Here is a 15,827-nt window from a genome sequence, read left to right on the forward strand (position 1 = left end):
ATACACGAGAGGAAGGACTCTGCAGACACCAAGGTCAGTGAAGAAGGATGGGCAGGAGGTGCCCCAGGCACCGGAGCAGAGATTCCCGTGCAGCCCCTGGTGAGGCAGCTGTGCCCCTGCACCCATGGAGGCCCACGGGGGAGCAGATACCCACCTGCAGCCCGGGGAGGGCCCCACACCGGAGCAGGTGGATGTGCCCGAAGGAGGCTGTGACCCTGTGGGGAACCCATACTGGAGCAGTCTGCTCCTGAAGGACTGCACTCCATGGAAAGGACCCATGCTGGAGAATTTCCTGGAGGACTGTCTCCTGTGGGAGGGACCCCACGCTGGAGCAGGGGAAGAGTGTGAGGAGTCCTCCCCTGAGGAGGAAGGAGCAGCAGAGACAATGTGTGAGGAACTGACCGCAACCCCCATTCCCCATCCCACTGTGCTGCTCAGGGGGAGAAGGTAGAGAAAAGCGGGAGTGAAGATGAGCCTGGGAAAGAGGGAGGGGTGGTGGTGGGGAAGGTGTTTTAAAATATGTATTTTATTTTCTCATTATCCTGCTCTGATTTGACTGGTAATAAATTAAGCTAATTTCCCCAAGTTGAGTCTGTTTTGCCTGTGACAGTAATTGGTGAATGATCTCTCCCTGCCCTTATCTCAACCCAGGAGCCTTTCCTTATACTCTCTCTCCCCTGTCCAGCTGAGGAGGGGAGTGATAGAGCAGCTTTGGTGGGCACCTGGCATCCAGCCCAGGTCAACCCACCACAAGGCAGAAGTTATACCCAGTGGTTTTTGCACTACATGGCACTGTGGTCCAAAATGGGTCACTGTATGTTTGAGATCCTCTGTTAAGGGGGCAGCTGGCAGTGTCATGCAGGGCCTTGTTTTCTTTTGTGTTTCAAGCCTTGAGGGGGGCTACAGGAGCCGATAGACCTGTCAGTGTTCAGCAAACAATAACTGCTTTTGTGCATGTTCTTAAATCAAGCCCAGTCATTCAAACCTGCACTTTTTACTTCTAGCAAGTGAAAAACTGCATGTTAACTGATAAGAAGTACTGGTAGATTTGTACAGAGAGCTGGTTTGGGTTTGTTGGGTTGGTTTTTTTTTTTTTGTTAGGGTATTTAGAGTTCTTTGTCTCTGTCTTGGATTGGGAAAGTATCAAAGTAAGTTCATTAAGTCCTTCTTGGCTTGCCGTAAGATGCATCACCAAACAGTTTAGATGAAGAAGTTTGAAGCAGGGGGGTGTTTGTTTTTGTTTTTAAGACTTCAAGATCACCTAAGTAACAGCATGTTTCAGCTCTTTGATTAGAGCCGAAGCATCTTCAAAATGGCCAAAGAAAGAGGTTAAATGAAAGCAAAGCACTCAATTACGTGCTTTCCAATGTGAATTTTCAGAATATAACCTTGCAACTGATAATGAACTACATTTGGCACTTTTGTTAGCAAAGGAGTTTAACAGCTTAACCAACTCTGTTTAAAAATAAAAAAAAACCAACAAACTTTCTGATCTTACATGCACAATCCATCATGGCTAAGATACGGTCTCTTTTCATATCAAACTCATAGTCTCTACATTAATTTTATAGAAATAGTATTTTGGAAATAATTTTTTATTGTAGTGAAAATAAGATACCATTATGTCCATACGTATACACACACACACACACACACACACACAAAGAAAAGATTCACTGTATATACACTGGAATAGCTCATACTCAGTGTAACCAAGACTCTCCTCAGCTTGTGCACAGCAAATACTAGAATACGGTTAAAATGGGCCTGCTCCCAGCCACCATCCAGTGCTGCGCTTAGCAGGAGCCGCACTGAGGCCATCTCCCAGGGCTGGCAGCCCAGAAACAAGTCCCAGGTTGATGCCTACACTGAGCCCGGTACTTCTTTACGTCGTACAGTTGCCGTGACCAGAGGCCCTGGTGTTAAGGAATGGCTCAGCCGTGCTGCTGCAGGGGCAGGAGGGAGGGGGCTGTGCCTCAGAAACTCCGGACCAGCTGCTCCGAGAGCCCTGGGGTCACCCAGCAGAATGGGGCCTCTGTCTCATAACATCCGGTCACAACGATGTTCGGCAGCACCATATTACTTCCTGCTCTCTTGCGTTATTTGGGCTTACAGTGGTTTATGCAAGCACTCCTCTGACAGATGCGTGGCTCTGACACCCATTCCCTGCCACTCAAGGCAAAAAGATACTACGCAAGTGATGCAGTGAGGTTCTCTGGAATACACAGAAGAACTGCACTGAAAGTTTAGTGGTGGACTTGGTAGTGTTAGGATGCTGGTTGGACTTGATGAGCTTAAAGGTCTTTTCCAACCTAAATGATTCTATGAAATACTCACTTGTTTAGCTAAGCTGCCTATAGGCAAGTAAGTAATTCGCACTATCGCCTAACCCTAAAAAGTATCAGGTGGCTGTTGGCACATGTGGGCCAAGAACTATAGACGTTGTAGAAATAACAAATAACTTGGCCTTGTTTGCTAGCAGAAGCTAATGTGAGACCAGTAGTGCCCTGACCCTGACAGCCATGTTAATGACTTAAACAAGAGACACCGGGTGACTGAACAGAGCCCCAACAGACCTTAACATGGAGTCAGAACTCGCTTCGTAACTTGAAGATAAAACTCCGCTTCTGTACCTTGGAGGTCCCCATCTCAATTCAGCTATTTTAAAATGCTTCAGGCTGACGTGTTCTGTTTAAGGAATCCTACGCTGACTTCCACTAGGCCAAGAATAATCTCATTTTTCCCCTTCCCCATAGGGAAGTGCTGCCATCTACCAAATACGCATGCACTGAAGTACCACAGCCTGGTTTTGAAACAGAGCTTGTGGCAGGCTATCGTCCAGTTCAGTAAAGAAAATTCAAACATTACTTGGCTGATTTCAACATTGAGTAAACACTAAATATGCTTTTAAAAAGGATCGGCACAAATGCCACTGTAGCATTTCATCATTAAGCTATTCGTCTTTCTACTTCAAGAATTAAATCTGTTATGAACGTAAACTGGTAGGGAGATACACAACAAATAAATAACGTGTATTAACTTATAAAATATCAAACAGCTTCTCTACATACAAAAATGTCAACGTTAGTCACTTAAGCTTCCCAGAACATTTGTATGACAGGAGCCCTTCTGTGCCCCAGCTTGCGTGTCTGCCAGGAACAGCTGGAGAGCGAACCACCTTGGCTTTGAAACCAGGGTACTGTTCTGCAACAGCACTGCCCTGCCTTGCTGAGGCGCCCCGTGGGTCGCTGGCAGGCAGCGGTGATGCCTCTGGCTGGGGAGAGCCTTGAAGAGGCCTGCAGGCTCAGTACTATGCTCCGGTTTGCTAACGCCAGGTGACAAAATGTACGTCAGGCATCTGTACAAAAGAACGATTTTCCAGTGAGGTTATGTTTGTGTTTATAATGGGAATGCCTTAAAATAACGCTAACGTAATTCTAGCACAATAGTTCTCCCCTACAAATTATTCTCGTGCAAACCAAATACCTCTTTCCACTAGTGCTTTATACCTGTGAAATCGCTAGAGTAGCCTCCAGTGAGGGGATAAATGCCGGACAGGGATTTTAAATGTGCATTTTATTTTGGTTGTGCATGTATCTTCTCTTCCCCGAGGAGATCTTTTGCCTTGGTATGCAAACTTTCACTGTCCGTTTCAGAGTTAAAGAAAAATGAACTTTCATAACCTCTGCCACTTCTGATCACCTCTTAAAAATGTCACTTTACACAGAAAAGCCAGAAGTAATTGAGATAAACAGACATCTGTATGTTTTAGCCATTCATTTAGAAAACATCTGTATCCATCCATGCAATGTTAAGACTATAAGTAACTTTGCAGTTACAGCTGAGCCCATTGCTATGGCAACAAGGTAGTCTTTATCTCCCACATGCATTCTACTGATTTCTTTTTTTCTTAAAGCAGCTTCCTGAAATGAAAAACAGAGAAGCAATGATTAAGTTAGTCTCTTTCAAACGCTGGATTCAAGGCAGCCCTTACTACTTTCCAGCTGTGGAAAATTTAGACGCTGATCCTTTTCAAGATGAAAAAAATGAACAACTGACATGGAAAAATGTGAACTGCTGTTACTTTCAATTAAAAAAAAAAAAAGTACAGTTGATGATCTTGGAACACAAGATTTTTGCTACTGTAGCTATTTTTAATAGGATCCCAAGGAATTGTACTATAGTATCTTTCAAACTAACCCAGCTAGCTGTAATTCGCTGCTTGCTACAGTGAGAGTGCAGTTCATAAGAGCGTGTATGCTAATAATTCATTCCTTGACGCCCTTTTTCATGGTTAGCTTTCAACAAAGCACACAGCTCAGCTTGGTTAATTGTTTGGCATGGTAAGCTTTCCATTGTGGTAGGTGCCCACCATACCAGACAGGATTGTACTGGTGATCTGTTGGGTTTTGGTTAGTTGCCAAGTCTTGAGAACTCAAGATAAACTAACATGCTTTTAAAATTTCTAGTTTAAATAGAACACTTGGCAATAGTGACTACACTAGAAGGGTTAAGAAGGTTCTGTCTGTGCCTGCAAGGACCTAAAATCGATGTCAGTGCTTCTCTGACACCCATTAAATTTGGGATTTCTCTTCACTGCTTTTAACATGCCTTCTAGGGCTACTTTTGACACTGATTATTTTAAGTACTTTAAAAGGGTTGAACCTCTTCAGAAATAATGTTGAAATCTTAACCTCTGGTGTCCCAGCATCTCTAGACCCTTTATATGAAAAATACAGTAATGTAGTAAAGGCCACACGAGGAAAACATCAAAGGAATTATCCAGACAAGACACTTCACTCACATTTGATGCTGCCTAACAAACTCTGCAAACTGACGGTCTTTAGCGTAGAGCTCTATAATTCGAATTCTGTCCTGAATTTCCTAGAATAGAAGAAACACGATTGTAAATACATAATAGAAATTAGAATACTACTGAAATAACTGATTGCTGTTTTTTGGAAAATAAAACTCCAATGCTTTGCTATGTGAAGGAGTAGACCTTGAAATTGGGCAATCCAATACTAAAATTCTTCTTCACACTATTTTTTTTGAAATGAAGCATTTCATTGGAATCCAGTAATACTTTACGTTTAAATCAAAACCAGGGCTTGGACAGAGTGCAGCATTTCAACAGGCTTTAACAAAACCAGTTGTCTCTCATAGGTGCTTTGCCTCCAAGCCTGGCTACAGGCTGGATTCACACCTCTCACAGTTGCTTAAGGATCTGTGATTAGTCCCTGGATGTAAATCCCCTCTCTTTAGCCTTCTAGAGTAAACCCTGGACACTGTGTATAGAGGAAGAAAGCAGAAGGATGTGATCTAATTTGCAGGTTATAGAAAGACCTAAACTTCTTTAAAGAAAAGGGCCTGGATGTGCCAGGTTTTCACTGTATAACTATTCTTACATAAGGCAGTTGGCATTAAAAGCTAAGGGCTGTGTCAAGCAATACAACTGCAAACCTCCCGAACTCCCGTGAAGTTACTTAAGCAGTCAGCTCTTTTATAATGTGAAATTCACTACAGGTCAGAGCACACCCATTCTTTTCTCTATACCTAATAGCAAGCAGGGAAAGAAATCCTTTCTCTCTTCTCTTAAACAGTTGCAGCAGCCATAGTTGCAACTTGTTTATCTAGAGCATAGAGACTGGGGAAAGACTGGGCCCACCTCTCAGGTTACAAGTGCGGAATAAGCTTACTGTGTACATGGTTTTTCCATGCCGCTATGAGAACAAGGCCATTTACCTCCTTAGTAAGCTCACTGTTTTCATAAATGTGCCTGATCTCTTCACTGCTGTAGTCTGTGGATGTCTCTGCACTGGTAGAACTGTAGGACGTTAGCTGAGGGTATCGCCGGTAATAATGGCTGTAGCCAGTCGTATCACTTTCATACATGGGGTTGTATTTAACCGCGTTCTCAATGGATGAGAGGCTGTCACCCTGCCTGGGGGAGCAATAAACAAACTGTGAGATTCTCTGCAGCCTGGAAGGGCAACAGATAGATGAAGGAACCCTGGCGTTTGGAGGCGCCTGTACGTCCTGTTGCTTGTCAACTGTGTGATACAAGATTTACGACAGAATTATCCTTATTGTAGAAGATGTGTTTTAAAATATAAGGTGGTGTCACTTACCCCTGTGAGTCCTCGGTGTCACTCTTTGTGTACTGGTCTCGAAGGGTCCTGGCCAAGAAGAAGATGACAGCAGACGCCACAAGAAGGAATCCTGCCACAGAAGCAATTGCAATACCCACAACCAGTGGCTCAGACACATATTCTTCACAGTGCTCCCCTCTGTACCACCAGTTCTCTCCCACACGACACCTGCAGCAAAGAAAAATGGGGAAATTAAACACCAGCAAATGCTTTGCTTACTGTAAATGGATTTCACTTCCTGTTATGACGTGCCCTCAGTTAAGTCACCTCAATAAATACCTTTGCATGTTCAAGCATCAACTTTCTTTCATTTTTATTATTATTGTGAACAGCCTTTTTGGTATAGAATCACAGAGTAGTTTGGGTTGGAAGGGACCTTTAGAGGTCATCTAGCGAAGCCCCCTGCAGTGAGCAGGGACAGCTTTAACTACATCAGGTTGCTCAGAGCCCCATCCAACCTGACCTTGAATATTGCCAGGGATGGGGCCTCCACTACCTCTCTGGGCAACCTGTGCCAGTGCTTCACCACCCTCATTGTAAAAAATTTCTTCCTTATATCTTGTCTAAATCTACCCTCCTTTAGTTTAAAACCATTACTCCTTGTCCTGTCACAACAGGCCTTGCTAGAAAGATTGTTCCCATCTTCCCTATAGGCCCCCTTTAAGTACTGAAAGGCCACAGTAAGGTCTCCCCACAGCCTTCTCTTCTCCAGGCTGAACAACCCCAATTATCGAATTGAGTGAAGACAGGTGAAATAATAAAAGGATAATGCATTTGTGATGGAAAAAGCCTGTGTTTTTTGCAATTTAGAGTATCCCGTGATGTGTTAAAACTGGAAGGTGTTTAGACTAAGTAAAAAGTTATGCCTTGACTGAGCCTTGCACGTGACATATCAAACACTGTAAAGGTAGAAAGCAGTTGTGTTATTCATATTGTAATGTAAATACAAATGAACATGTGTTAAATGAGCAGAATGTTTATAGTGTAGCAAACTCCACAATGGTTAGTTAAATAAATACATAAAACAAACGACTAGAAGGAGTGTGTGTTCAAGAGTGTATCTTTGGAACGTTTGCCCAAAACAGCATTCATTATTTCTGCCTTGCTGTGGTTTTGAACGTGAGAACTTTAATGTTAATACTGACTTTAAATATACCAGTAAAAATAATATATTTGCATTATTTGTCTTTGGAAGTTCTTGCTATAAAAACTCAAGGAATTGTAACATTATAACCACTCACAACAATGAACCTTATTAATAAGAAACATCAGTAAATTAAGTCTTCTAACATTAATATCTGAAACAGTTTCTGAAAGTAGTAAGCGATACTTTAAATTTTTCAAAAAGTTCTTAATAAATGCTGGCCAGAGCATGCTTGAGTCCAGATACTTACCTGTTTCTAATTAACACTATTATACAAATATGATAAAATTTATAGTACATCTGTGATAATATCCATGTTTGTAGCTTTAAAAAACATTTCTATTTCTCCTGTTAACTGCTAGGACTCTTAAGACTGATTTTAGAGATGTTCTAGGTAAGCTTCTTTAAAAAAAAAAGTCACCTGAAGTAACATAAATAATAACTATTAGTAGTACTATTCTTTTTGCAGTAAGTCTCCTACCTTTTGTTGATAGGTATATTTTGTTTCTAAAAATAGTGTTACGTTGCTTGAAAAGGGAAAAATTAAGGGCAATGTCAGAGGGAGCATCAATTTGTTTATAGCTTGCACTAAGCCTTTTCAATTACCTGTGAAATACAGAGATCTTGTTCAAATGCACCTGTATCTTTTTAAAAGCAAAAATTTGAACCAGGGGGCCTGTGCCTTGATCTTTTTATGAAGCAGACATGATTTTTTTCCCAAATGGCCAATGATTTACTTTTATGACTTTTTCTTAGCCAACAGCACTATTTTTAATATATTTATACTCCATGAATATGCCTTCCAGATACAAATTTTTGTGATGGAATTAATTCTCATATGTTTTATGACATTATCTAACACTTTGCTACTTGAGAAAACCTCTTGAGATAAATTCTGTCCCCAAAGGTCAACGAAGGTGATTTGAACAACTGAGTATGTTCCATTACTGCCATTTTCCCTAGTTAGTTTTATTTCCTTATGTTTCTGTTCTATTAAAGATATTTGTTGCTGTCTCATTTCCAGTATTTATATAGGAAAACTAACGTTTATATTGGGACCTCCATTCAGCAGCATAACATGAATGACAATCATTATTGTCTCACTTGTTACACGTTATCTTACAGAATTTTGCACAAATCTTGTCGAATGCTTCAATAGAGGAGACAATACGGGGTTTTCATACAGGAAACGCATACTTCAGACAGCAGGATGACCTACCTGCAGATGGCCCCTTGCCCAGGGCTTATGTCGCACTTCCCATCATTCAGGCAAAAGTTTGGTTGCAGATCACAAATGCTATTGCACGGCAGCCCGTCGATGCTTAGGTAGCCAGGATTGCAGACACACTCAGCTTCCCCGCTCCAACGATTTACTAAGCATTCGGAGAACTCATTGCAGGCCTGGAACTTGCAGGGATCTGCTTGCTCACCTGAGAATACACAAAGCAGGAAATATTAATGATGGAGGAGAACCTTACCTGAGGCAAAGCGCTGGCTGTCTGCTGCCATTTTCTCTAATGATCCCTTAGTTAAAATAAACCGCAAAAATCCGGCATGCATCTTTCCCGAGTAACAAAAGGTTCTGCTAAGGTCAACAAGCGTGAGGAAGTGTTGTTCATCTCTGTCTGCACAGTGCATGTCAATGGCATGGCTAAGACCACCCAACAAGCCAATTGAAAAAGCAAGTATAAAATGTTCTTTTCCTTACTGGAATGTGCAGTACCTCAGATGTTCTCTGTCTGCTGGAACTATATTTTGCAAATGAGTAAAACACAGCTGATCTCCAATATTTCTTGTAATAGAAAATCTAAGTAGTGTACAGGGAAGGGCAAGGGGACTTCGGGCACTCAGCACCTACTGTGAGGTGATTTCCCTTTGTCTGCAAGGAACGCAAGTTTGTAGCATTTGAGATATCTCACTTGTATCAAGCATAACAGGGCTGGCACACAGTTAAATGATCAATATCTGAAGATCTGTCATGCTAATTAGACCACCTTTATAAGAAAGCTACCTCAGAAGAACAGCTACCATTTGCCAACAGGTCAGCACTGTTATTTTTCCTAACCTTAAACCAGGAAATATTTTTGAGTTGCTTCTATGGTAAACTGCTGGCTAACTTGGACAGGGAAAAAACTTTCTCCCTGTATCAGAGGAGTGAACTAAGAGGGCCTGTAACTTTTTAGTGCAACTAAGACCTCACCACACGAGTTGGGCAGCAGCTGTTACCCATGTGGATGCCTACCTGGCAGCTAAGCTGGCTACCACCTGTGGGCGTGATCACATGCACCACTGATCTCACTGAGAAGCCTTCCCCTTACTCCCCCATGAAAGTGCACTGGCATTATATAGAGTATTCCATGAGGCAATTTTGTCCCCATATTTCTATATGGGCCCTATACAGTTTGCTCAGTCTGAGTCCCACTTTGACTTTCATCTCTTTAGTCCCTTAACAGATTTTTATTTGTTTGTTTGTTTGTACTCTGTGAAAGACTGGCTTTCTAAAGCCCAGGCTGTGAAAAACAGTGGGCAGTCTCTGACCTGCTGGGATCCTTAGCAAGTTCTTAAAGCAGAAGTTGCTCTAAATCCCTTGCTCCACATTGGCTTTCCCTGCCATCCTTACCCGATTCCACATCCAGGGAGTATTTATCAATGGCCAGGTTCATGGTGTGATACGCAGTGTTGCAAAAGTCTTCCAGGATCATGTACACAGCATTGGTGACGTTCCGAGGCACAGGTTTGGCAAATTTCATTCGACTGTTCACCACGATGCTGCCATTTCTGAAGTTCAGGATTTCCAGATTCTGGAAGCCTGTCAGATTTGACTGAAGGTAGGGCACCAGCTGCAACACAGGAGACGTGACAGAAAAGCTGAATCTTTGTATCTGTACTCAAGCCACTTGCACTGTTACTGCCTCAAACAGCGGGAGTCTGAATTATTTTATCTAAATCCCACAGCAAGGGCATTAAAACTTTACCCAATGGAAGCCCATGCTGGCAGCCTGCCAGGAGCCCAAGTAACTTCAGACAGTTCTTAAGCATATACCAATTTGCAGAGAGTTTGCAAAAATCTGCCATTCAGAAATACAGTTCTTGGGACACACATGGTACTCTCCCTTGATCTAAGCACTGGGCATACTCATTGTTTCACAGGGTATTTTCTTCAAGCATGTCTCCCTTCTCTTGCTCTCTCCTTTGCTCCCTTCATCTCCCACAACAAAATGCTCACTTCAGTCAGGAGAGGGGAATTTCCCAGTTAAAATTTAGACAACTGTTGCTGTATAACTCCTGTGAGGCTTTGCTCAGCTCCCTGAACTACCCCTTACTTAGGACGGGTTGAAAGTGTTGCAGAAAAGTTACCTCCCCACAGCCCCTGTTTGTTTACTTCTCTCTCCCTATAGACTAAATACAGAGCACTCTGGAAGCAAGTAAGGGGAGTGTCATAGTGACTTCAGCTACACCACTACACCTATTGACATCAGCAGAGCATCTGGCCGATAGTGCTAAAAAGTTACACTTTAGAGAGACTACTGACTGAAAAAAAAGACAAACAACGCACCCCAACCCCCATTTCCACACAGATTTTTCCCATGGAAGGACACACATAATATCTATAAACACCAGTCTTGCGTTGTTCTCTGCAAAAGAAAGTCAACAAACTATTATTTACCAACAATTTTTGTCTATCTGCTAATGGACATTTAGCACAGAAGTGATTCTTACTAGTTCCAAGAATCGCTGCTCCAGCGCTTTGTATTCAGGGGAATTTTTATTAAACAGGTCCTCTGAAAACATCATGTTGGTAACCCGAAGACTGAAAAATACGACTAGAGCTCGCGACGGGACAGGAGTGCTATTGCGATTTTCATGTGTGGCCCAAGCCACACTGGCCATCTGTGTGGACTGGACATGGGTTGTTAGCTCCACGTGACTTTCAGTCATGCTCCTTCCCTCCTCAGTCAGCTCAGGAGAAAAGTGGACAGTGCTCACACGATCCAGGTCCACTGAAACATCCAGGACTCTCGTCGCTTCATCTCCCAGCTTTGTTGTAGCCACAGATGATGACGCCATGGATCCCGCAGGAGGGAGACGGGACGGAAGCTCAACAGTGCTCGCTGTTACACTCACCATTACGTAAGAGTTCGTAACAGTGCTGAAGCTCATGGAAACACGCGTGTCGTGGTCTGTACCGCCCTGTCCAGTGAAGTCCTCTGGAACAGTGGTCTGATCAGCTACAGAGGGAACTGCAGTTGTAAGTTGAGTGGCAGTCAGCACTGCTGATTGCACTGTCAGATCTAATGCGTTTTCCAGTGCTCTGTCAGTAGGCCAAACATCAGCTGGCTTCTTCACTGCTGATCCAGTAGTGTCTTGGCCTGCCAATGATGAATCTAGGGTTTGCTCCTCTTCTGCGGAAGCATCAGGGTTTGCTGTGTAAGGATCTGCAGTCAGAACAGTTTCTGTAGAGCTTGTGTCCAAGTGGCCTATTGTAGCAGCTTCAGTTACATCTGACTGCCCCACTGTGAATAGTTCTTCTACCATTGTCCTGTCTTCATTTTGGTGTTCAACTGCTTCAGAAATGATGTTCTGACCTACACTGGACTCTTCAGGTTGCTCCATTCTGATGGTCCCTGTAGATGCAAGGAGACTATCTTCCACAGACAGACCTGTATTTTGCGGTGAGACAGGGGACTCTCCAGTTGGTGTGTCTACAAAGGAATGGTCCACTGAAGGCTCCAAAACCAAGGATGGTTTAACAAAAGAAGAATCATACACGCCCGATGTTTCTGTCTGTGTAGATGGTTCCACAGATGATGGCTCATCTGTCTGTAACAGAGGTACCTGCTGAGTTGTAGTCTCTGGAAAGACAAATATTTCAGACTCATCGAGGAAATCTTCTTTTGTCTTGGCCATACCTTCATTCTCATCTTTGGAAGGATCATCATCTAATTTATTCCCAGAGTTAAGAATATAGTCTAAGATCATGCCTTCTGGAATATCCCCAGTTGTGATTAACAAAGACTCATTGTCATCTTCAAGCCAGCTATCAGGACCAGGGTAGAAAACTGGTTCCAGTGTTGCTTCTTCCCAAGGCCAAATATTCGATTCCATTTCTTTTCCTGAACCATCAAAAGCAGAACCAGACCCATCATCATATATAACTCTATCTCCAAGATATATATCAGTTTCATCTTCCATAGGGTGTACTTCTAAGGGAAAATGAGTTTCTTCCACAGACTCATGCAACACCGAGTCTGCATTGTTACTGTCTGCAGGACTACCCTGAGTTACTTCTTCCTTCTCAGCAGATACTGTTTCTTTAAAATCAGTCTCTGTGACTGATGAAGAGGCCACTGTCGGTGCAGAAAGCAGAGGAACTGTATAATCATCCGTAGAGGGAGGTTCTTCAGGCACGAGGTAAGGAGGACGACTTGAAGGCAAAAGAAGGTCTTCAGATAGTCCGCTATCTTCAAACGCTAAAAATAAAAATAAATTTCCAATTAGAATCATTGAATCATTTAGGTTGGAAAAGACAAAAGACGTTTAAGATCATCAAGTCCAACTGTAAACCTAACACTGCCAAATCCACCACTAACCCACGTTCCTAAGCACCACATTTACATGTCTCTTAAATACCTCCAGGGATGACGACTCCACCACCTCTCTGGGCAGCCTCTTCCAATTCTTGACTACCCTTTCCATAAAGAAATTTTTCCTAATTTCCAACCTAAACCTCCCCTGGCACAGCTTAAGCCCATTTCCTCTCGTCCTATCGCTAACTACATGGGAGAAGAGACCAACACCCACCTCACTACAACCTCCCTTCAGGTAGTTGTAGAGAGCGATAAGGTCTCCCCTCAGCCTCCTCTTCTCCCGACTAAACAACCCCAGTTCCCTCAGCCGCTCCTCATAAGGCCTGTGCTCCAGACCCTTCACCAGCCTTGTTGCCCTTCTTTGGACGCACTCCAGCACCTCAATGTCTTTCTTGTACTGAGGGGCCCAAAACTGGACACAGTATTCCAGGTGCAGCCGCACCAGTGCCGAGTACAGGGGCACAATCATTTCCCTGCTCCTGCTGGCCACACTATTCATGATGCAAGCCAGGATGCTGTTGGCCTTCTTGGCCACCTGGGCACACTGCTGGCTCATATTCAGCCGGCTGTTGACCAACATCCCCAGGTCCTTTTCTGCTGGGCAGCTTCCCAGCCACTCTTCCCCAAGCCTGTAGCATTGCATGGGGTTGTTGTGACCCAAGTGCAGGACCCGGCACTTGGCCTTGTTAAACTCATACAGTTGGCCTCAGCCCATCGGTCAGCCTGTCCAGGTCCCTCTGTAGAGCCTTCCTACCCTCAAGTGGATCAACACTCCAGCCCAACTTGGTGTCGGCTGCAAACTTACTGAGGGTGCACTCAATCCCCTTGTCCAGATCATTGATAAAGAGATTAAACAGAACTGGCCCCAATACTGAGCCCTGGAGAACACCACTTGTGACCGGCCACCAACTGGATTTAACTCCATTCACCACAACTCTTTGGGCTCAGCCAGCCAGCCAGTTTGTTCCCAGCAAAGAGTACGCCCGTCCAAGCCATGAGCATACAGTGTCTCCAGGAGAATGCTGTGGGAGTTGTTTTTGATGACAAAAAGTGTCAAATTCCATTCATTTTATTGTCTGTAGATCTGTGTTCAGCATGTTTCCCCATGATATATCCTGGCCTTTGTATGCCGAAGTCAGAAGGACCCCTGTTGACATCTCCACCTTTCATTTGGATATTCTATGGGCCAAGTCAAGACTGCAGAGCAAGCAAAGCAGTAACTGTGTGGCATGTCCTTAGGCTAGTCAGTCTGCTTCAGAGATCAGTTATCTCTGCATGGCATCACCTAAACATGCCTTATATGAAAATACTTCTGTGCAATTAAACAAGTATCATGTGCATACCATTTCCTGAAGGGATAAACAGGCATCATTAGCTGTTACAAACATTTTAACTTAGCATACTGGTCTTGGATACATGCACACAGGAAAGGTAAAAACTATCAGAAAAAGATAACCAATTTTTTAGACCTTTCTGAGAAGTCATTTTAGTGAACTATACCTTTGGTGAGTATCAGGGAGCACCAGCATCCAAATTTAAGCTTCAGTCAATGGCATTGACTTACCATCTAAAGAATTGGGGACTGAAAGCCATTCCAGAAAGTCCACGGAATCATGCCTTAACGCTGGTGTAGTGACCAAATGAGGAGTCAGATTCCCATCCTCTAAATTAAGCCCATCAGGCAAAGAAGTGACGTCAGCCTCTGAGGAGAGCGGAGCTTCAGGTGCCAAACTGGCCTCAAGGTCCAGATTTTCTGGTCTTGGCCGGATTTCGTTGTCATTGGGCTGTTCACTATCTGAAGTGGAATCTGGTTTGGTGAAATCAAAGGGCAAGGTATTGCTGACAGTTGATTCATCTGCTGAAGGCCGTTCAGCTAAAAAGGTGCTGTCCTGGAACATAAACCCACTATTAATATTTCCACTATTACAGGGGAAGCACTGGCTGTCCGCATTGGGCTGAACGCATAAAGGGTGTTAGCAGCAGCCAACAGCAAAACCTGGTACTACTGCCTCTGTGAGAAAGTAATGCACAGCAGGAGGGGCCAGACTGGGAGGACTGGCAAATATATATTCCCTTTGCTAATCATGTGCAATGTACATGTAAAATGCACATCCTTGTGACATACATTTCATGTCCAGTCATGTCCACTAAAAAGGGACAGAAGCCATTCAGATTGTTTGGAGTGCAGCTTCAGTTATGGTATTAAGAGATTTACCATCTATACCCACCCCATCTCCTTTCCTTTTCTTGACTGAAAAAATGGATCTGTCAGTTTCTAATTAAATTGAGGATAAATGTGCACGGTACTGCCTGCCTTCCTAAGGCATGAAGAGGTCTTAGCAGCTATTATTCGCCAGCTACATAATCAACACAGTAATTATAATATTATTAGTTACTGTGATGCATAAAACAGTTTAGAAACTGAACGTGAATGTATTCATTCCCTGTGGTCATTTATTGCTATCTTTCAGTATGTGGGTATGAGAACCCAGGCAGAAAACAAAGACCGTAACGTAAAGAGGAGCATTTAGAGCCTGGAGTAACTTTAGTCTCAAAGCCAAGATGCCTGTGCAGAAAAAAAGCCCTATCAGCAGTAATGATGAACAACAAAGCGTATGCACAATGAATTTGTGAATTGTTTGAAATGCGAAAAAATAATTTGTTTTTAAATCTCCAATTTCCACACCGTTTACTTACTACTCCATACCCCAATCATTATTTGGTTTACAGTTAGAATACTTAGCACATTTCATCTCTGAATATTAATCTACTACCACAGTGTCTCATGAGGGAATTAGACTAGGAAAAATCAATGAAGGCATTAAGTTATTTGATCAAGGCTACAAAAGCAAGCTGACTGCCTAAAACTCAGGAATTAGTGCTTCACATGGATACCTGCCCACATAGCAAAGCTATACAATAGTCTGATACGGACCAAGAACA

General features: G+C 43.2%; 1 protein-coding gene across 1 annotated transcript in view; it reads right to left on the reverse strand.

The window, feature by feature from the left end:
* Positions 1 to 3,309: 3,309 nt before the first annotated feature.
* Positions 3,310 to 15,827, reverse strand: part of IMPG2 (interphotoreceptor matrix proteoglycan 2) — a 64,784-nt gene continuing 52,266 nt past the window's right edge. The window contains exons 13-20 of the mRNA XM_075709178.1: positions 14,449 to 14,773; positions 11,017 to 12,767; positions 9,917 to 10,136; positions 8,516 to 8,726; positions 6,132 to 6,320; positions 5,746 to 5,944; positions 4,805 to 4,884; positions 3,310 to 3,923 (exon numbers count right to left, since the gene is read on the reverse strand). Coding sequence (XP_075565293.1) covers positions 3,911 to 3,923; positions 4,805 to 4,884; positions 5,746 to 5,944; positions 6,132 to 6,320; positions 8,516 to 8,726; positions 9,917 to 10,136; positions 11,017 to 12,767; positions 14,449 to 14,773 — 2,988 coding nt within the window. The 3' untranslated portion in view covers positions 3,310 to 3,910. The remainder of the gene's footprint in view (positions 3,924 to 4,804; positions 4,885 to 5,745; positions 5,945 to 6,131; positions 6,321 to 8,515; positions 8,727 to 9,916; positions 10,137 to 11,016; positions 12,768 to 14,448; positions 14,774 to 15,827) is intronic.

This window comes from Pelecanus crispus, chromosome 1 (genome assembly GCF_030463565.1).
Source record: "Pelecanus crispus isolate bPelCri1 chromosome 1, bPelCri1.pri, whole genome shotgun sequence".
NCBI classification, from domain to species: Eukaryota; Metazoa; Chordata; class Aves; order Pelecaniformes; family Pelecanidae; genus Pelecanus; species Pelecanus crispus.